Raw genomic sequence first — 21,657 nt, forward strand, 5'->3', positions numbered from 1 at the left:
CACCTTTAGGAGAAGACTAGGCATTACATGTTATAAAAAACACAGAACTTTTAGTTCAGCCCAAGGGGTGGTCCCTTAGGTAACAACCCCCCAGCCTGCCATGCAGCCATCAGTACGTCAACAAGGAGTATAACGTAAAGAAAATTAGGAGGGGCGGGTGCTGTGTCAGTCATGAATTACAAAGAAAAGGATTTTACGGTGAGTACAAAAAAATCCTAATTTTCTCTTGATGTGTGCCCCATCGCAGGCACAGTAGTCTGAACATCTCCGGATGCAACGCCCATTCTCCTGGGTCCAGCATCTGGCAACTTAGGTAGTCCGCTTGCCAGTTCTCCACTCCCAGGATGTAAATGGCCAACAGGGCCGGTACATGTCGCTCTGCCCACTGAAGGATGTGAGCGACCTCCTGTGCGGCCATGTGGAGAGGCATAGCCTGATTGCTTTCTGCTTGAGCAGATGGATCGGCAACTTGGATTCCTCCACAGACCAAAGGCCCTGGGTCGACAACTCCCATTACTCCACCCCAGCCGGTTAGGCTGGCATCCGCTATGATCACTGTCCATTTCAGAGGCAGGACTCTGGTGTGGAACCAGGCATATGGTACTGCCCTGAAGGAGGCCACCATGAGTCACAGAACTCGCATGCAGAAGAGAATCGACAAACCCCCTGCGGTTCCTCAACAGTTTTACCACGGTCCTGAGAGTCTGAAGGGAGAAAAACACTCTCGCTTCCATGGAGTCCAGCAGTACGCCTAGGCATGCCAAACGCTGAGTCGGTACGATCACCGACTTTTTAGATTCAGCCGCCACCCAAATTCCTGCAGGGTCTGCATGGTGATCGCCACATCCTCCTCCAACTCTGAGGTGGAAGATGCTCTCAGGAGGAGATCATGATCCCACGTTGCCGCAGCAACACCAAAACAGGAGCCAATACCTTGGTAAAGACTCAGGTGGCTGATGCCAAACCAAAAGGGAGAGCCACAAACTGATAGTGGGCTTCCCCAACAGCAAATCGCAGAAACCTCTGATGCCGAAGGCATATGGATATGTGTAGGTAAGCATTCTGGATGTCCAAGGACGCCAGGGAATCCCCTTGATGGAGTGCAGCTACTACTGAGCTATCTGATTCCATTCTGAACCTCTGTACTTTTACAAAGTAATTGAGGGCTTTCAGGTCCAAGATTGTAGTCCCCAAAAAAGGAAGGGGTATGTCCAAACAGGTTTGAGTAGAACCCCTGGAAACGTTCTGATTCCGGAATGGGTACTATCACCCCGCGACTCAGCAGGTCCCTTACTGCCGCCAATAGGGCCTCCCGGCAAGCCGGGAGTACGGATATGCTGGAGGGGAAGAATCTGTTTTGCGGCCAAGAGAGGAACTCTATCTTGTAGCCTGAGAAAATCAGATTGCAGACCCATTGGTCGGACAGCCGAGAGGCCCACCAGGCTGCAAACTCCCGAAGGCGACCCCCCCACCCGTGTTGCGGGCAGGGCAAACTTTCATGCGGTAGCACTTTTGTGAGCATGCTTGTTAGGCTTGCGGTTCCAGGGACGCTTTGGTCCTTCAGAGTTCGCCCTGTCGGGCTGGGGACGCTTGGTTGAAGCCCGGGGCAGACAAAAAAAGCAGTTTTTGAGCGGAAAATAAGGGCCCTTGCCTACGGCATGGCTCCTTAGCCTTCCTGGCCTCTGGCAGTAGTGTACTCTTACCACCTGTGGCATTTTTTATAATTCAATGAGTCTCCAAAGAGCCGGTCGCCAAGGAAGGGAAGATCCGTCAGAGCTTTTTTAGATGCCTGGTCAGCAGACCAGCATTTCAGCCAAATCAGGTGCCTCAGCACCACTGCTGACACTGAACCCCTGGATAACAGAGGAAGGGTATCCAGGGCTGCGTCACAAATGTACTTCAGGCCTTGCACTAGCTGGTCTGCTAGTTCCATCAGACAGAAGCCCATTGCTCTCCCAATTCTCTGTGCAAAAGTTTTGCCCACTCGGTTAGTGTCTAAGAGACGAGTGCGGATGCCAGTACTGGTCGCATAGTTGACCCCACAACCGTAAACAAGGAACGAACCACTGCCTCGGCCTTCCTGTCTGTGGGGTCCTTAAAGGCAGGAGTCCTCTCTACCAGGATCGTGGTTACTTTGTTTAACCTGGATACTGGGGGGTCCATGGCAGGAGGAGCCGACCACTTTGAGGTTCTCCTCAAAGGGGTAACACACAGCCATGTATTTGGGACCGAAAAGGTCCGTTGCAGTCGACCCCATTCCTTGTAAATTAACTTATCAAAATAAGTCAGATACGGGAACACCTTAGGTGAACGGGCAGGCTTATGGGACCCAAAAGGGGCCGCTACATAAGTAGAGGGATCTGCTGGCTCCTGAATCTTCAGGGTATCACGCACAGCTGTGATAAGTGCTCCAACAAGGGTTTTGTCGCGCACGGACCCGGACTCATCCTCACAGTCCGATCGGTCCTGGTCAGCTTCATCTGAAATGACAGAGCAGGGGTCACCAGCCTCAGCAGGGCCAGAGTCTGCGTCAGGGCAGGGGCCGGTTTTTACTACCTTTGCACCCACGCACCGCCTCCATCTTGGCAATGAACTAATTGAATCCAGAGGCACGCACAGTCTGCAGGCGAACAGGTTGCCTGGATTTCGAGGGAAGAGGTGAGAGACCCCTAAATCGACCTCCCAGGGAATGCCCAGCTGCTCAGCCCCACCAAGGGAAAGGGAGAGCTGTACTTACCAGTCCTGAAGAGTTGGGAGACATTCCAAAAGACTCCCTCTCTGATCAGTACGGGGTGGCTGTTGGCCTTGGCACACTGTGGCGCAGACATCAGTAGCCTGGTCATATGTGTGCCCTGGAGCAATTATGCTCACCGACTGCCTCTGGAGCTGAGGCATGTTGTGGCCGACCCAGCGCTGAGCTCTGGTCTGCACGCGCTCGCTGGCCAGACTGGGGAGACTACAATAAGAGTACCCAGCCTGTCACCCAGCTGGCTGTTGATAGCAGATCACAGGATCTATAATCTTGCTCAAAAAGCAAAGCTTCTGCAAAAAAATCCACAGACAGATGGGCCCGCAGGGTTCCTATGTCCTTCTCCATCACTAGGTAGAAAAAAAAAAACTGAAGCTGCAAGGCAGGTTGTGGGGTTGTTACCTAAGGGACTGCCCCTTGGGCGGAACTAGAAAGTTCTAGTTTTTATATTACATGTTAACATGTCATGCCTAGTCCTTTCCAAAAGGTGGCGTAACAACCCAATGGTCTAAGAGGAGCTGTGTCAATTGGTGAATAAAGGAGAAAAATGGTTTTCATAGTTTGTTATAGAATTTTGCAAACAGGTAATTCTTCCGCTTTAATTGATGTGTGCTGATGAGGCTGCACTGATAAGCATTGATGGGCAAGAATAGGTTGCACTGGTGGGCACTAACAGTTGAAACTGATGAGGAGGCATTGATTGGCAGCACAGATAATCAGAGCACTGATAATCATCGTAGATGTTCCTTTTTAGAGATGGCGGTCATCGTCTCTCTTCTCTGATTCTCATACGGACAGCATGAGGAAAGGAGTGTCGATCAACGGCATCTGTTTACTTCCGTGATCAACTGTGATTGGACACAGCTGATCAAATGGTAAAGAGCCGCTGATTTGCTCTTTACCTCAATATCTGATCAGGAGTGTACAGAGGACACTGATAACAGAGAATGCCACCAGTAACCCAGCAGTGGGTATGTTCATAGGACGCCATCATACGATGGCATCTCAGAACTAGAAAACCGCGCTGTAACCATCACCCGACTACAGTGTGGTAGTTAAATGGCAACATTTTTCAGGATTGCTGCAACATGACAAGCAATTATAACAAATTTCTTTATGTGGATACCAAATATGAAATGATCCAGTGCTTGTTAACATTTTTCGAATCACTTTATCTTTTTTTTAAATATATCTGAATAAATTGATTGAATTTTTTGCATATGTTGTGACCCTAGTTATTTGGCACCTAAAAAAATTACAGCTCTTTTTGAGAGCATTTTTCTTGTATCCTGTCCAATATTGATTGGAATGCAGTGCCCTGTGAAATCTCCTCTGATCGATTCATCCTGTGTAATAAAATGTGTCAAGTCTTACAGAGTGTTTTTTTTTTTTTTTTTGCATTAAATGACCCCACTAAGACTGAAAATTCATTCTACACCATTTTACTTGATACCTTCCTACTGAAATACAGGAGGGTAGCTGCAAACAATGGGTGGGTGTTAAACGATCGTTTCTCTACAACTGCCCAGTGAAACAACCTCTAAGAAATGTCAGGGCAATATAAATAACAATATAAAAAAAATAATATAGATCTATAAAAAAATATGTTTGCGATAGAGAGGTTCCTGTACTATAAATCGAAGTAGTACGGAGAGTCCTGATGACTTTGGGGAGACCGGTTGGAAGAGGAGGATGATGATGGGGATGAATATGGCAGGGGGGCAGGTAATGCCTTTTGCTCCTGAGAGTAATTAAATGATGGCTTTTGTGGCCGAGTGGTGGGGGAAGGTTCATAGGCAGGACACAAGGGTTGAGGTGATGTCGGGGGATGGTTAAGGTTTGTACGGGAGGGCGTGGCCGAGTTTTTATTGCAAGCCAGCACGTGCTGGGGAACGTATGTGGAGTTTTGCCATTTTGGAGTTTGTGGTTTCTTTTGTACCGGCTCCATGAACTTTTTCACCACGTGCATCAAGCTGAGCTGCATGTCGATCTTTCTGTCCTCGGGAACTTTTCTGACGAACGGCAACAAGCTTTTTAGGAAAATCTCGTCCGAATCCATTCTCTCATCCGTCTTTTTCCGAAGCGTGCTCATGACACTGAGCAGCTGCTTCTCCCACTCGTTCTCATTTTTGTTTGCCGCTTTTTTCTTGTTCTTTTTTGGTGATGACAGGGCCGAGGCGCGCACCAAGGTCTGAGCTGGCGGCAGCCGGAGTGGCAGCGGTAGAGGCGGCTGTAGCGTGGGGCTGGCTGCTACTTGATCGACATCGATTGGCTGCTGTATGTCAATCGGATCCTTGGTGACGCTGGGAGCAGCAGGCGCCGTGTTAAGCGAGCTGAAAAACAAAACAAATCAATTTATTAAAGTGGTTGGAAACCAAAAACAAAAAAAAAGCCCCTGTAAGACAAAGGCATTATGAGCTAGTATGCATCGCATACTAGCTCATTATGAAATACTTACCTTAGATCACCGCACACCGCTGTAACCAGCAACATCTCCCGGAGTTAGTTCCGGGTCCGAGGGCTCAGACGCTGTGATTGACCGGAGCAGCAACGTCGTCAATCCCGCAAGTGCGTGTGGGAGCCGCCGGTCGCGACACCAGCCCTGAAGAAACACCACGTGCGAGCCGGTTCTTCAGTGCGCATGTGGCGACGATGACGGTGCAAGAGTATATGGCAAATATCTCCTAAACCGCACAGGTTTAGGAAATAGCTACAGTACCTACAGGTAAGCCTTATTATAGACTTACCTGTAGGTACAAGTGGTGTAACATGGTTTACAATCACTTTAAATCAAAGAAGAAAATAATAAAAATAAAACTTTGTATGCATTTCACTTACTCTCTGAGCTTCATGGTGGGTTCCAGGAACAGAAGGCCATCATAGTGGATATACTTCCTCCTCCGATTTGTCGGTATTCCACTTTTTTCTAGTTTCTTCTGTAACGTGAGCTCCCTCCTAAAGCAATCTTTAAGAGATCTCCATCGGGTCTGAACTTCTTTAGCTATAGGGGAAATGAAAAAAATTAAAATTAAAAAATGAATATTTTTAGGAAACACAAAAAACAAAAAAACAAAACACATCTTTAACCACTTGAGCATTGGAAGATTTACTCCTCTTCATGAACAGGTCATTTTTGGTACTGTGTCACTTTGTGTACAACGTTGCATGACCGCTGTCAGTTAACCATGCAACGTTGCATGACCGCTGTCAGTTAACCGCTTAAGGATCAAGCCTCTTTCTGAGATTTGGCGTTTACAAGTTAAAATTTCTGTCACAGTGTATTTGCGCAGCTGTTTCACAAGCACACTTTTTTTTTTAATTAAAGGGATTGTAAGGCTGGGTTCACACTGCTGCGGGGGGAGATCCGGATGTGATTCGCACCGCACTGCAAATCACATCCGATCTCCGTAGCGATGCGAGTTCAGCCATACAGATAGTATGGCTGAATTCGCATCGCTCCCGCAGCAAACTCGCACGGGACCCTTTTTTTGGTCCGCAACAGAATTGGATCGCATGGGTGTTCACACCATGCGATCCGATTCCTGTGCGAGTGTGCAGATCGCACTGCGATATGCGGACGGATCTGGGGGTGTCATTAACATTTCATTGACACTCCCAGCCGTCCGCATAGGGCAGTGTGAACTGCCGGCGGGAGGTATGCGATGCGGGAAAACGCCGCAGATTTGCGGCGTTCCCGCATCGCTATAGTGTGAACCTGGCCTAAAGGGAATTTTTTTTTTAAATAACAAACATGTTATACTTTCCTCCACTGTGCAGCTCGTTTTGCACAGTGGCCCCGAACCTGCTCTTCTGGGATCCCTCGGCGGCTGTTTCGGCTTCCCCCGTTCATGTGAGCTCCCTCACGTGAGAAGTGCTTGCAGGCGCGCTCCCGTGATACAGCCAGCGGCTATAGCCGCTCACTGTATCACTCGGCCCCACCCCCCCCGGCAAGCCGTGTCATTAGATGTGATTGACAGCACCACAAGCCAATGGCTGCACTGCTTTCAATCCATCCACTCAATCCTGAGCATCGAAGAGGATGTCGGAGGCGAGTGCGGGTCTTTCAAGGGGTCAGGTAAGTAAAGCGGGGGGGCTGGGGGGACCGGCACTGTCAGATGTTTTTTTACCTTAATGCATAGAATGCATTAAGGTGAAAAATTGTTTACCTTTACAACCCCTTTTAAAAATTAAGAGAACAGTAAAGTTTCCCCAATTTTTTTATATTGTGAAAGATAATGTTACGCCGAGTAAATTAATACCCAACATGTCACGCTTCAAAACTGCTCCCACTCGTGGAATGGCGACAAACTTTTACCCCTTAAAAATCTCCATGGGCGACATTTAAAAAATTCTACAGGTTGCATGTTTTGAGTTACAGAGGAGGTCTAGGGCCAGAATTATTGCTCTCACTATAACAATTGCGGCGATACCTCACGTTTGATCTGAACACCTTTTCATATGCGGGTGCTGCTCACGTATGCGTTCACTTCTGCACGTGAGGTTAGCCGGACAGGGTGCGTTTAAAATGTATTTATTTTACCTTTTATTTTTACACTGTTCTTTTAACCACTTCAGCCCCGGAAGAATTTACCCCCTTCCTGACCAGAGCACTTTTTGCGATTCGGCACTGCGTTTCTTTAACTGGCAATTGCGCGATCATGCAACGTTTTACCCAAACAAAATGGCCATCCTTTTTTTCCCACAAATAGAGCTTTCTTTTCGTGGTATTTGATCGCCTCTGCCGTTTTTATTTTTTGCGCTATAGACAAAAATAGCGTCAATTTAAAAAAAAAAATTTTTCTACTTTTTGCTATAATAAATATCCCCCAAAAATATATATAAAAAAAATGTTTCCCTCAGTTTAGGCTGATATGTATTCTTCTACATATTTGTGGAAAAAAAAAACCCGCAATAAGCATATATTGATTGGTTTGCACAAATGTTCTAGCGTCTACAAAATAGGGGATAGCATTTTTATTTATTTTTACTAGTAAAGGCGGTGATCTGCGTTTTTGTGACTTGTGACATTATGGCGGACACATCGGACAATTTTGACACATTTTTAGAACCATTGGTATTAATACAGCAATCAGTGCGATTAAAAATGCATAGATTACTGTAAAAAGGGGTTAACACTAGGGGGCGGTGAAGGGGTTAACTGTGTTCCCTTGGAGGTGATTCTAACTGAAGGGGGAGGGACTAACTACAGGAAGTGACGGATCGTGGTTCCTAGCTAATAGGAACACACGATCTGTCACTCCTGTCAGAACAGAGAAGTCTGTTTACACACACTCGTTCCCGTTCTGTGTCTCCAGCTCACAATCAATTGTGGCCGACGGTCATCACGACCGTTGACCACGAGCATCATCACCCCACGATGTGCAGCGGGCGCACGTGCCTGCTATCCGAGCCTCAAGAGATCACGTACAATAACGTGTAAGTAAAATTGCGGCGGCTGGTCCGGAAGAGGTTAAAAAAAAATAATTGTGTCACTTTTATTCCTATTACAAGGAATGCAAACATCCCTTATAATAGAAAAAAAGCATGACAGGACCTCCTAAATAGGAGATCTGGGGTCAAAAAGACCTCATATTTACATTAAAATGCAAAAAATGAAAAAAAAAAAAATTGTCTTTTTAAGAGCTATGGGTGGAAGTGACGTTTTGACGTTGCTTCCGCCCTGCAATGATATGGAGATGGGTGGGGGCCATCTTCCCCTCACTTGTCTCCATACCAAGCCAGAGAGAACAACCCAAACTGCCGACTTACTAGACCCGACTACCGACGGGTCCAGTAAGTGGAAAAGAGCACTCCAGTAAGCCGCAGAGACCACTTTTATCGGAAACTGGACCGCTCGCTGAAGAAGAGGATACCAGGGTTATGGTAGCTAGCTGCTACCATAACCACAATGAGCCGGTCTGGAAGTGGTTGAACAAAATTAATATACATTTTTTTCCCCACAAATAGATCTTTCTTTTGGGGGTATTTAATCCTCAATGGGTTTATTTTTTGCACTATAAAACGCAAAAAAAAAAAGTCTAACCATGCAATGCATATCCAAAAAAAAGAAAAAAGACCAAAAATCACATTTTAGGGCAAGATGTATTCTGCTACATATAAGCGTATATTGATTATTTTTGCATGAAAGTTATAGTGTCTGCAAACTATGGGATATATACTGGAATTGATTATTTTTATACTAGTAATGTCGGCGATTAGCGACTTATAGCAGGACTGTGGCAGGCAATTAACACTTTTTGGGGACCAGTAACATGAAACACATAACCTGTCAATGTACTAATGACACTGGCTGGGAATGGGTTAATATCTAGGGTGATCAAAGGGTTAAACGTGTGCCTAACAGTGCTTGGTGCATTCACTGTGTGCTGTTTTTATGTCCTGCTTTGCAGGGAAACAAAAAACCATCACATACCCGCTGACAGGACAGAGCTCGGTCTTGTCATCCTCTTTGCCAATCAGCAGGCACTGGCAATCAATGATTGGCCAGCACCCGCTGATCGGCTTGTGTTGCGACTAATCACAGCACAGCTGGCATGCCCCCAGTGCAAAAGGGAGATATGCAAATATGCGGCCCCACAGAAAAAAGCCCAGCCTAGCGGTGGTGCATATTTGTGTTACGTCAGCATGAAGGGGAACAAAAAAAAAAAGATTTTTTTCCTCACACCCAGTTATAATACTGGTTTAGCTTGGGGGGAGCTTATAGGAGAGAAGAAAAAAAAAACGATTTTCTTGCTCGTCCAACAGCCAGTGCTTTCCTCCTGGAATGAGAGCAAGTCCTCAATGTCCTCCTGTACAATACAGGACCACTGGTCCTGCATTGTATCCAATGTCAGCAGATGGGTGGCTCTATGACAGGTTAAAAGAGAAGTAATAGGATTTTTATATCAGCTTACCTGTAAAATCCATTTCTTGGAGTACATCATGGGACACAGTGCCATAGTAATTACTATGTGGGTATATAGGCACCTTCAGGTGATGGACACTGGTATACCCTGAGACTGGAAGTTCACGCCCTATATAAACACCTCCACCTACCAGGAGTACCTCAGTTCTTGTAGCAAAGCAATATACACGTATCCCAAAAGAGGGAAGGGACCTCTGTGTCCCGTGATGTACTCCAAGAAAAGGATTTTACAGGTAAGCTGTTATAAAAATCCTATTTTCTTTATCGTACACCACAGGACACACAGCCATAGTATTAACTATATGGGACGTCCCATAGCAATGCTATTTGAGGGGAGGGAGACACAACCCACAGGGCGCCCACAGACTTGAGGACCTATACTGCTGCCTGCAGCACACTGCGCCCAAAGTCGATAGCCTCATGCCTGTTTACATTCACCTGATAAAACCTGGTGAATGTATGTACTGAAGACCAAGTTGCGGCCTTACAAATCTGAGCCATAGAGGCTTGGTGATGCACTGCTCAAGAAGCACCAACTGCTCTGGTAGAGTGCGCCTTAATTTGAAAAGGCGGAATCTTACCTTTCAAACCATAAGCCTGAATTATAACTTGCCAAATCCACTTAGAAATAGTAGGATTTCAACGGTGCCCGTCCTTTCCTAGGACCTTCAGGCAGCACAAATAAAACATCAGTCTTCCGGATCTGAGCAGTCGTCTTTAAATAGATCTTGACCGCTCTCACCACATCAAGACAATGTAGTGACTTCTCTCCCCTAGAACATGGTTTTGGAAAAAACTATGGTAGGCCGATATTCTTGGTTCAGGTGAAAAACCTGAGACCACTTTAGGCAAAAAACTTAGACGAGGACGCAACACGACCCTGTCCTCGTAAATAATCAAATATGGCTCTTTACAAGAAAGAGCAGCCAATTCCGAAACACCCCTTGCTGAGGATATAGGAACCAAGAACACTAACTTCCTTGTCAGAAGGACTAAGGGATTATGCTGTATTGGTTCAAAGGGCTGTTTTTTTGCAACACTGACAAAACTAAGTTCAAGTCCCAAGGGTTCAAAGGTGATCTAACTGGCAGATTAAGCCGCATCACCCTTTGCATAAAAACCCAGACCAAAGAATGCGAAACAAGTGGTCTTTGAAATAAGGCTAATAAAGCCGAGACTTGGCCCTTAATGGTACTCAAGGTCAACTTCAGCTCTACCCCTAATTGTAGAAAGGCAAGAATTCTGCCTATGCTATACTTCCAAGGGTGCCAACCCTTGGATTCACACCAGGAAACATAAGCCCTCCAGACTATATTATTCTGGAAGCTGGCTTCCTTGCATTAATCAAGCTAGAGATAACTGACTCAGATAGCCCACGTTTCTTCAGAATGTGGGATTCAATAGCCAAGCTGTTAAATTTAGAGTTTGTAAGGTAGGATGGAATATCGGCCCCTGTGAGAGTAGGTCTGGACGTAGTGGAAGGAATCATGGATCCCCCACCGCCATCTTTATGATTTCTGCATACCAGGACCTTCTGGACCGTGCTGAGGCTACAAGAATTACCACCATTCTTTCCAGTTTGATCCTGCAAAGAACTCGTGGCAGCAACTGAATAGGGGGAAATGCATAAATCTGAGAACTGATCCCAAAGGGTCACCAACGCATCTGTTCCTCATGCGAATGGATCCCCTGTCCTGGACAGGAAATTCACTAACTTCATGTTGAATCTGGATGCCAGAAGATATACGTCTGGAGTCCCCCATTTTTGGCAAACACCCAGAAAAATGTCAGATGAAGGGACCATTCCCCCTGGGAGAAACTGCTGGTGGCTCAAGAAGTCCGCCTGCCAATTCTCTACTCCTGGAATGAAAAATAGTGATAGGCACGGAACATTACTTTCTGCTCAAGTTAGGATATGGTTCACCTCTCTCTGAGACTCTTGGTGCTCCCTTGATGATTGCTATAAGCCACAGCTTTTATCCATTAGATCCTTAAGCATTTGTGCATTTTCTACTGGACAAGTTAGACTTTTATTCACATTGGATATAGGTGCGTCAACTGCTGGTACATTCTATCTTTTGGTGAATTTCTCCTCCATGGGATAGAGTACTGCGAATCTCTTTGGAGGGAGAAAATGCTTATCCGGGTGATCCCATTGAGCATAAATAAGCTATTCTTGTAATGCATGGACAGGAAACGCATGCAAAGCCTGTGGAGGTTTTAAGGAACCCAAAGAAGAAACTGAACTTTCAGCTGACTCAGTTAGGGGTAGCTTGAAAGCAGAAAAAAACATTTCCATAAGAGATTGTACCAGCAATTTCTCAGATTGCTGAAAAGGGTTCATACACTGTTTCCTCCAGTCATCGGTTTGTCTTTCCTCCTGATCACATGAGGGTAACGCCTCATCCTCTACCCACTGTTGCCTTGGTAGAGGGTCTGACGAGGGGGGGGGGGGGATCTACCACGCTTCCTATCCCTTTGGATGGAGGATGCGATTAAAGCCACTAGTCTTTCCTCTAGCCCCAACAGGGCGGAGGAAAAGGCATCTTCAGTCACGTATACAGGGGCTAAGATGTGAGAAGCAGCTGCAACACCAATTGGTTCCAATGACTCACCCTGGCTTGCCACTTCTGGTATTTCAGGAGAAGATGACAGTGTGGAGGCACGACTGGAGTTCCCAGCACCTGGGGGTGACGTTTTTGGTACCTTTTTTGAGATTTTTGTACTGTCCTTTTTGGGAGGCATAGTCCTAAGCACAAAGCAGAGGTACTATTTAAATGCTCTAATTGCTGAACAATAGTCTGACAATACAATGACGCTAATAAAAGTTCAGCCTAGTGCTGGGAAAAAAAAATGTCCTTTTCTCTATTGGGAATGCCCATCTGCAGCCCTTACGTGCCCCACCGCTCCTGTGTCCTGGGTGGCCAGCCAGCTTGCTCTCCTCGCTATCCAGCTGAGGAGAGACTGCTCTTGTACAAAGTCTCTACCCTGCGTTTGTCTAGGCTCCTCCCCCTCCTTTTGATATTTAAAACTTTCCCGTGGGCGACATTCGAGTCTTGCAGACCAATCAAGAGGGGAGGGGAGGAGAGGCAGAACCTAAAATGAAGAGCGGGGGGGCGTTGGGGGGACCTTCAGAGCAAAAAACGAGGGATTTTCACAGGGGGAGGATATACAAGGGGAGCAGCAACATTTGTTGAATTCCCTAATCCTTTTAGTCCCTCCAGGGGGGAGAAATGCGGATGGCAGATCTCTACCTCCATGAGGAATCCCCCCTGTGACAAGCTGCTGCTGAATCCACACACACTGAGCCTGAAGTGAAGACAACAAATTAAAGTATGTGCATTCACTCCCTCTAGTGGAGATTCAGGGCATGACAACATCTTTTACCCAAGGAAGAAAAACCATAGGTGGACTTTTCGCTGTTCCTATGCTTCTTCCCTTACCTTATCCTCACCACAGGATACTGCTGATGACAGACAGATCCAACCTTCATCCATCACCCAACACGGCTGTGTTTAAAAAACCTTCAAGGACTGGGTCCCTTTTTATCGGGGTTCCACTCCCTTAGACCTGTATAGCACCCTGCCAGGAAAAACTTTAGGTAATGTGAGCATGACCAAAGCACTGGGTCCCAGGATCCAGCCCTGCAAGGAGAGCCGTTACAGGCAAAACCTCGTTCTTCTAATACGAGGCCCGGGTACCATCCACCTTGACTTGAGTGGCACTTTGGGTGGATCCGGTCTGTGGAGGCTATTTAAATCCAGCAAGCATCCCTCCAGTGGAGCGCCGCAGAGCACATCTTTACTCGTGACCAACACCTTAGACACTGGCAAAAAAACGGAGGTACTCCTGCTAGGAGGAGGGGTTATATAGGGAGTGAACTTCTTGTCTATAGACAGGATATAAGGTGCCTATAGACCCACATAGTTAATACTATGGCCCTGTGTCCTGTGATTTACGATACATTTAAAAAAAAAAATATATATATATATATATATATATATATATATTTCATACTTAGTTAGGTGGCTGCAGCATGAGACCAATGCTGCAGCTGTCCCCCGGCGTCTCTGCACTGAACAAGCCACTGAACACCGCCGATGGCTCGGTTCTCAGATCCCTGAGAGGAGTGCTGCTGACTGTCAGTCAGCAGCTCTCCTCTCTGCTTCTCCACACTCATTGGATTGATGAGATGTGGAGAAGCGGAGAGCAGTTCGCTGAGACTCCCATCAGTCCAGGCAGCTGGGGGATCCAGACTACGGAAGTCGGAATGAGGCAGTGCCTCAACTTATTGCAGCGACGTCAGCAGAGAGTGGACTTCAGACCGCTGTCCACTGAAAATGGGTCACAGGAGTGCAAAATGAATTGCACTCCTGTGACCCATAGGAGAAGCCCAGTCTAAAAAGCATAGGCTGGACTACACCTTTCACAGAATTTACTTTGTAGGACTGCTCATCCACCAGGTAGGTAGCAAGTAAAAAGTAAGTGGCAAGTCACAACAAGAAAATGAGTAAGGGGGAGGTGCCACCTAAGTATAGTATTAATATGTCAGAATTTATTGCACAAGGTTTAAAAACGCACACAGGAAGCAGAATAATTCATGCTCATCAGTGTGTGATCAGTCTTGCGACCTCCTGCAGGCACAAGCGGTCCCGAGGGCTGGGGTGCGATGTGAGCAGGCTGGGACACCTCTCTGTCCCGGGATTGCAGAGATCCACGCTAACCGGCGTGGACTTCATATGCGGAAGTGATGTCACCAGAAAGGGGCGAAAGTAGGGACCAAGGCTGTCAATAGTAAAGATCACAATTCCTTCTACTGGCCAGGTGTTTTTAAACCTTGTGCAATAAATGCTGACATGTTAATACTACACTTAGGTGGCCCCCCCCCCCGCTTTTCTTGCTTTCCACGTCTTACAGAGTCCCTGGACACACGGACGACGGCTGCCTTTTTATTATTTTTTCACTTGGGCTAGTAGACTTTATTCACCTTTTTGGCATCTGATTTTTTGAGACATATACCATTTGGAGCACCAGATCCCCCATCTTGTAAGTCACAAGCATCACATGAGAAAAGACACATGTAGTAAAGTAAACGGTGTTACTCTTGAAAATGAAATGTCCTTTTAACCAAAGGAATTTACCCCCTTCCTGCCCAGTCCATTTTTTGCGATACGGCACTGCGTTGCTTTAACTGACAATTGCGCGGTTGTGCAACGTTGCACCCATACAAAATTTACATTATTTTTTTTCCCCACAAATAGAGCTTTCTTGGTGGTATTTGATCACCTCTGCGGTTCTTATTTTTTGTGCTATAAACAAAAAAAAGACCGACAATTTTGAAAAAAAAAAAATGGTTTTTAACTTGTAAACAACACATCTCAAAAAGAGGCTCGGTCCTTAACCGATTCCTAACCAGCGCACGCAGATGTACGTCAGCAGAATGGCACGGGCAGGCATATTGGCGTACAGGTATGTCCAATCTTCAATGCCGCCCTGCCATCGCGAGCGCGCCACCAGTGGCGCGCTTGCATGCCGGTCGGGACCCCCGTGAGTCCGGTCGTGGGTCCTGCGGACTCGATCGCCGCAGGCATACTCGCGATCGTCTCACGGGACGGCTGAATTGTAAACAGCATTTCTCCATTCTGCCTAGCAACTAATGACGCAGATCTCTGCTCCATGTGATTGGAGCAGAGATCAGTGTTCACTAAATGAAAGCCCAACCCCCCAGTTAGTAACACACCCCTAGGGACACTTAACCCCTACACTGCCAGTGTCATTTACACAGGAATCACGGCATTTATATAGCAGTGATTGCTGTATAACTGACAATGGTCCCAAAAATGTGTAAAAAATGTCCGATGGGTCCGCCATAATGTCGCAGTCACAATAAAAATCACTGATTGCCATTACTAGTAAAAAAATAAAATAAAAAATTATTAATAAAAATGCCATAAAACCATCCCTATTTTGTAAACGCTATAACTTTTGCGCAAACCAATCAATAATCGCTTATTGCGATTTTTTTTTTACCAAAAATATGTAGAATACGTATCGGCCTAAACTGAGAAAAACTTTTTTTTTTTTATATATTTTTGGGGGATATTTATTATAGCGAAAAGTACAAAATGATGCGTTTTTTCAAAATTGTCGCTCTATTTTTGTTTATAGCGCAAAAAATAAAAACCGCAGAGGTTATCAAATACCACCAAAAGAAACCTCTATTTGTGGGGGAAAAAAAAAGGACATCAGTTTTGTTTGGGAGCCACGTCGCACAACCGCGCAATTGTCAGTTAAATCGACGCAGTGCCGAATCGCAAAAAGTGGTCTGGTCTTTGACCAGCAAAATGTAAATGTAATGTAAATGTAAGTGGTTAAAGTGGTGGGCCAGCTGAATTACTTTTTTTTTTTTTTTTTTTTTAAGTCAGCAGCTACAAACACTGTAGCTGCTAACTTTTAATAAGCCCACTTCCCGCGATGTCAGCCACCCGAGGCCGACCGGTCCCTCGGCTCCCAGTGCCGCCATTCGAACTAAGGGAAACAGGCTGTGGAGCCTTGCGGCTTCACTGCCTGTTTTCTAATGCGCATACGCGAGTCGCGCATCGCTTTGTGAATAGCCAGCTGTGTTCTGGGACACACACAGTTCCCAGAACAAAGCATCCCATTCCCCAGAAGACAACATGAGGAGGAGAAGACTGAAGATCACTGTGGTGTAGGAAGTGGCAGATTAGGACGATCTGCCTAGCAACAGCCATTTCTGGTAAATTACATTTTTATTTATTTTTTCATATTTTTTAGGAAAATTTTGATGTAATTTTTTTTTTTTTTTAGGGCGGCCCTCCGCTTTAAGTGGTTAAGATGCGGCTTAATGGGTGCGTGCCCGGCGCGTACTTCATGAGCATGCCCATGGAAATATGTAGAATATATATTGGCTTAAACTGAGAAATAATTTTTTTTTGCTAGAAAATTACTTGGAACCCCCAAACATTATACATTAACACCCTAGAGAATAAAATGGCGGTCGGTGCAATACTTTGTCACAGCGTATTTGCGGAGCGGCATTACAAGCGCACTTTTTTTGGAAAAAATACACTTTTTTTTAAATACAAAAAATTAGAGTTACGCTTACCGGTAACGTCTTTTCCAGTAGTCTTTCAGGACAGCCACTATGAGAGATAGACTCCTCCTCTTCCTCTGGAAACACTGCGCCAGCCCATAAATTCTTACTTCCCCTGCCGGACCTCAGTTATATCGAGACTACCTCCGGCCAGCTGGGGAGACACAAGAACACATTAATAACATATTTATCAAATACTATTATCTTGCTGCGCTCTGGTCTTTGTAAGACTCCCCCCAATTTTCGGGTGGGAACTAGGGCTGTCCTGAAAGACTACTGGAAAAGACGTTACCGGTAAGCGTAACTCTAATTTTCCCTAATCGTCTTTCAGGACAGCCACTATGAGAGGATAAGCGAGCACTTACCAGTTAGGGTGGGACTACAGCTTGCAAAACCTTCCGCCCAAAGGTTTGCTCACCTGCCGACACCAGATCCACTCTGTAGTGTTTAACAAAGGTGGAATAGCTGGACCATGTTGCTGCTTTGCAGATCTGTTCTGGCGTAGCTCCTGCTCTTTCTGCTTGGGAGGCTGCCATAGCTCTAGTGGAGTGTGCTTTAATACCCACTGGGATTTCTTTCCCTGCTGCTGAATAAGCCTGCTCAATGGCTACTCTGAGCCACCTAGCAATAGTGCGCCGGGACGCTTTACAACCTTTCCTGGCCCCGGAAAACAACACAAATAAGGAATCTGACCTTCTGAATGCCTTGGTCAGTTCCAGATAGTGTAGGATACATCTCCTAACATCTAAATAATGAAATCTTAATTCCTTCTCACCGGAGGGATTGGGACAAAAAGAGGGCAAAACAATTTCCTGGCTTCTATGAAAGCTGGATGCCACTTTCGGCAAAAAGGCTGGATCGGTCTTTAAAACTATCCGATCCGGAAAAATAACACAAAAGGGAGCCCTGACTGATAAGGCCTCCATCTCACTGACCCTCCTGGCCGTTGTTACTGCTACCAGGAATACTGTCTTCAGAGTAAGCTCTCTCAGAAAACACTCCTTCAAAGGTTCGAAGGGGGGTCCAGTTAAACTCTGCAAAACTAAAGATAAATCCCATCTGGGAAAAGACAGACCCTGGACCGGTCTCTGTCTGGACAGGGCCCTAAAGAATCTGACTACCCATGGATTGGTAGCCAAATGATCCTCCAGAAAAACACTAAGGGCTGATACTTGACCTCTAAGGGTACTGATGGACAACCCCTTATCTGCCCCACGTTGTAAAAATTCCAACACTGCGGAGGAGCTTCGTACAGAGAAAGAGCTCTCTGCGCACCACTTGTTGAAACGTAACCAGACCCTTTCATAGATCTGGCGAGTTTCCTTCTTCCTACTGTTCAGAAGGGTAGAAACTAGTTTCTCTGAGAATCCTTTAGATCTTAACAAACCCTCCTCAGTAGCCAGGCCGCTAACTTCCACTGGTGTACCTGTGGGCATAGGACTGGCCCCTGAGAGAGGAGATCGTCCCGAAGGGGCAAGAGCAGGGGAGGTTCTATCGCCAACCGTTTTAGTACTGAGAACCATGCTCTCTTTGGCCAATGTGGAGCCACCAGAATCAGAGATGTGTTTTCCATCTGAAACTTCCTCAGAACTGCTGGCAACAACACTGGAGGTGGGAAGGCATAGCAAGTTCCGAAATGCCAATCCTGGCTCAAGGCATCCACCCCTAGAGCTCCCTCTCCCCTTTTTAGGGAGAAAAAACAGGGGGTTTTTGCATTGTCTTTGGACGCGAACAGGTCCACCTCCGGAGACCCCCATCTCTTTACTATGAGATTGAAGACCTCCTGGTTGAGAACCCAATCGCCCTCCCTCAGCTTCTTTCGGCTGAGAAAATCTGCTACTACGTTTTTCTCTCCCCTCAGGAAAACGGCTGAGAGCGAAAGGGTGTAGGTCTCGGCCCAGGACAGAATCTCTGTTGCTAAAGACAACAGGGTTCCGCTTCTGGTGCCACCCTGTTTGTTCAGATAGGCCACTACGGACGAATTGTCCGACCTCACCTGAATGTGGTGACCCTGAAGCTCCTTTTTGAAGAATCTGAGGGCTAGTCCCACTGCCCTCAATTCTTTCCAATTGGACGATCGAGTCAACTCGTCGTCTTCCCAAGTGCCCTGGGCTAGAAGGGAACCCAGATGTGCCCCCCAACCTTTTCCACTTGCATCTGTGGTTACTACCCGAGAAACCGGGATGAGCCACAGACGACCCTGCGACAGATTTGTCACTTTCCTCCACCACCAGAGGGATCTTTTTACCTGGAGGGGAATATGTACCAGGGTGTCTAGGGCCTCCTGACTGTGGTCCCACACCCCTAGGATGAAGGTTTGTAGGGGACGAAAGTGTAGCCCTGCCCACTGTACTGCTGGAAGGGTGGATGTAAGGAGACCTAGTACTGACATCAGAACCCTTATGGAAACCAGCTGGTTGTTATGAAGAGAGGCCACCGCACTGTCCAGTTTTTGTACCTTTTCTTTTGGCAGAAAAACTCTCAACAGTGTTGAGTCCAACAGAAAACCTAGATAGGAGATCTGTTGTGAGGGGATCAGGCTGGATTTTTCCAAGTTCAGAAGCCACCCCAGGTCTGTAAGGACCCTTTTGGTTAGATTGAGATCCTTGACCAACTGAGCTGGGGATGCTGCAAACAGAAGCAGGTCGTCCAGGTAGGCAATTACGCATACCCCCTGGAGTCGAAGAAAAGCCATGGCTTCTGCCAGGACCTTGGTAAAAATGCGGGGTGCAGAGGATAGCCCGAATGGCAGGGCCTGAAACTGAAAATGTATTGTTTCCCCGCCCAGATCTATGGCAAGGCGTAGAAACTTCTGCGAGGCCTCCGCTATAGGGATGTGCAAATACGCGTCCCTTAGGTCCAGAGACACCATGAAACAGTTGTGGGGCAGGAGCGCTTTTACTGAAAAGATCGATTCCATGCGGAATCTCTTGTATGTCACTGAAGCGTTTAGAGGCTTTAAGTTCAGAATCAGCCTGAACTTCCCTGAGGGTTTTTTTACTATGAAGACGTGAGAATAAAACCCCCTTCCCTCTTCTGCTCTCGGGACCTTGCGAATAACATCCTGATTCTCTAACTCCCTCAGAGCTTCTAGCAAGGCCTCGGCCTTTACCATGCACCTGGGTAGATGCGTGACAAGGAGCCTTTGAGGGGGTGGTCTTAGGAATTCTAAGAGGTACCCCCTTCTTATTACCCCTAAAATAAATTGATTGGGGGATATTGCTTCCCACTGTGGAAGAAAGGCCCCCAGTCTTCCTCCCACTGTAGTTGGACTGTCACTGGGTTTTACTGGGCTGGATAGGAGGGCGAAAAATCGCCCCTCCTCTGCCCCTGCCTTTTTGGGGCCAGGTTTTCTTTTTTGTCTCTGGTTTAGAGGTTTCACTACGCCCCTGCGGACGAAACCCCTTCTTTGTTGGTACAGGGATTTTCCGTTTGAGAGGAAAGGACTTTTTCCTGTCCGCTGTCCGGTCTAGAACCGTCTCTAGCCCTGGGCCAAAAAGGAGGTCCCCCGTGAGGGGAATCCCACAAAGTTTTATCTTGGAGGCATTATCCCCTGGCCATGTTTTTAGCCAGAGGGCCCTTCTGGCCGAATTGGCTAGAGCCGCCGTTCTGCCCGACATGCGGACGGACTCAGCAGAGGCATCTGCTATGTAAGAGATCCCTCGCAGCATAGTAGGGAAGGAAGACAGAATGGTTTCCTTATCTGTACCTGCCTCAATATGTTGTTGGATCTGTGAGAGCCAGTGCTCTAAATTGCGAGCCACAACTGTAACTGCCATTTCAGGCTTAAGATTGCCAATGGCCGAGTCCCACGTCTTTTTAAGCAGAGAGTCAATCCTTTTATCCATGACATCTGCCAAGGCCCCCATGTCTTCAAACGCCAAGTCTGTGTGTCTGGAGACCTGGGAGAAAGCGGCATCCAACTTGGGACTTTTATTCCAAAGGCATGCCGGGTCCTCTGAAAATGGGAACCTTCTTTTGAGGGATCTGGATAAAAAGGGTTTTCTCTCCGGATCCTGCCACTCCTTTTTAACTGTTTCCATTAACACATCGTGTACTGGAAACACCCTTCTCTTTGGCTCCCCCAAACCAGAATACATTTGGTCATGCAGGGTAAGGGGCTTTTTATCCGTCTGGATACCGAGGGTTGTATAAATTGCCTTTAAGAGGTCCTCTACCTCATCAAGGGATAACTTATATCTGGAGGCTTTCCTGGACCCATCCTGGTCCCCCTCGGAACCCTCCTCGGAATCAGAGGAGGAACTGTCTGGAAGTTCCCTATCTGTCCCTGAAGGGCCTGCAACCTCTGTCCCCCCTACACTAGGGGGTTGGACCGGGGCAGAACTCTGTGCTAGAGGTGGGGTTGTATCCTGGGGAGATGGACCCGTGGGAAGCTGGAATTTTTCAAAAAGGGACCTAAAAGAAGAGAAGGTGGACGAGAGCTCTTTAACTGAAGCTGCTAGTCCTGACTCCTGTTCAGATTCCCTTTCCCTAACAAGGGAGTCAATACAGCCTTTGCACAACACCTTGGTCCAAGATTCCCCTAAAATGTCCCTACAGGAGGCACACTTCCTTCTAGAGCTATGCGTAGACCTAGTCTTTTCCGCAGCTTTCTAAAGAAAGGAAAAAGAAAAAACAGAAAAAACAGAGTCAATCAAAAGCTCTGGATACAACCCTGGGAGTGCACTAGACCCTTTTTATAAAACGAAGGGATCTGCGCCTCCCCTCCCCCCTGGCCACCCAGGGGGTCTGCCCCCCCACCCATGATAGAACCATACATTGGGGTGGGGGGATCCTAGATAAAGAGAACCCCTCCCCAGGGCGCTCTTACCTTAGGAATGCTGGAGACAGAGTCGGTCGTTTGAGCCT

At 46.8% G+C, this 21,657-nt stretch overlaps 1 protein-coding gene across 2 annotated transcripts in view; it reads right to left on the reverse strand.

The window, feature by feature from the left end:
* Nucleotides 1-4,175: 4,175 nt before the first annotated feature.
* LOC143985947 (uncharacterized) overlaps nt 4,176-21,657 on the reverse strand; it is a 76,154-nt gene continuing 58,672 nt past the window's right edge. For both annotated transcript variants that reach the window (XM_077484761.1, XM_077484762.1), the window contains exons 9-10: nt 5,588-5,750; nt 4,176-5,082 (exon numbers count right to left, since the gene is read on the reverse strand). In XM_077484761.1, coding sequence (XP_077340887.1) covers nt 4,380-5,082; nt 5,588-5,750 — 866 coding nt within the window. In that variant the 3' untranslated portion in view covers nt 4,176-4,379. The remainder of the gene's footprint in view (nt 5,083-5,587; nt 5,751-21,657) is intronic.

The sequence above is a fragment of the Lithobates pipiens genome, unplaced genomic scaffold (genome assembly GCF_037356315.1).
Source record: "Lithobates pipiens isolate NorthernLeopardFrog02 unplaced genomic scaffold, aLitPip1_a1.2 Scaffold_1, whole genome shotgun sequence".
NCBI lineage: Eukaryota > Metazoa > Chordata > Amphibia > Anura > Ranidae > Lithobates > Lithobates pipiens.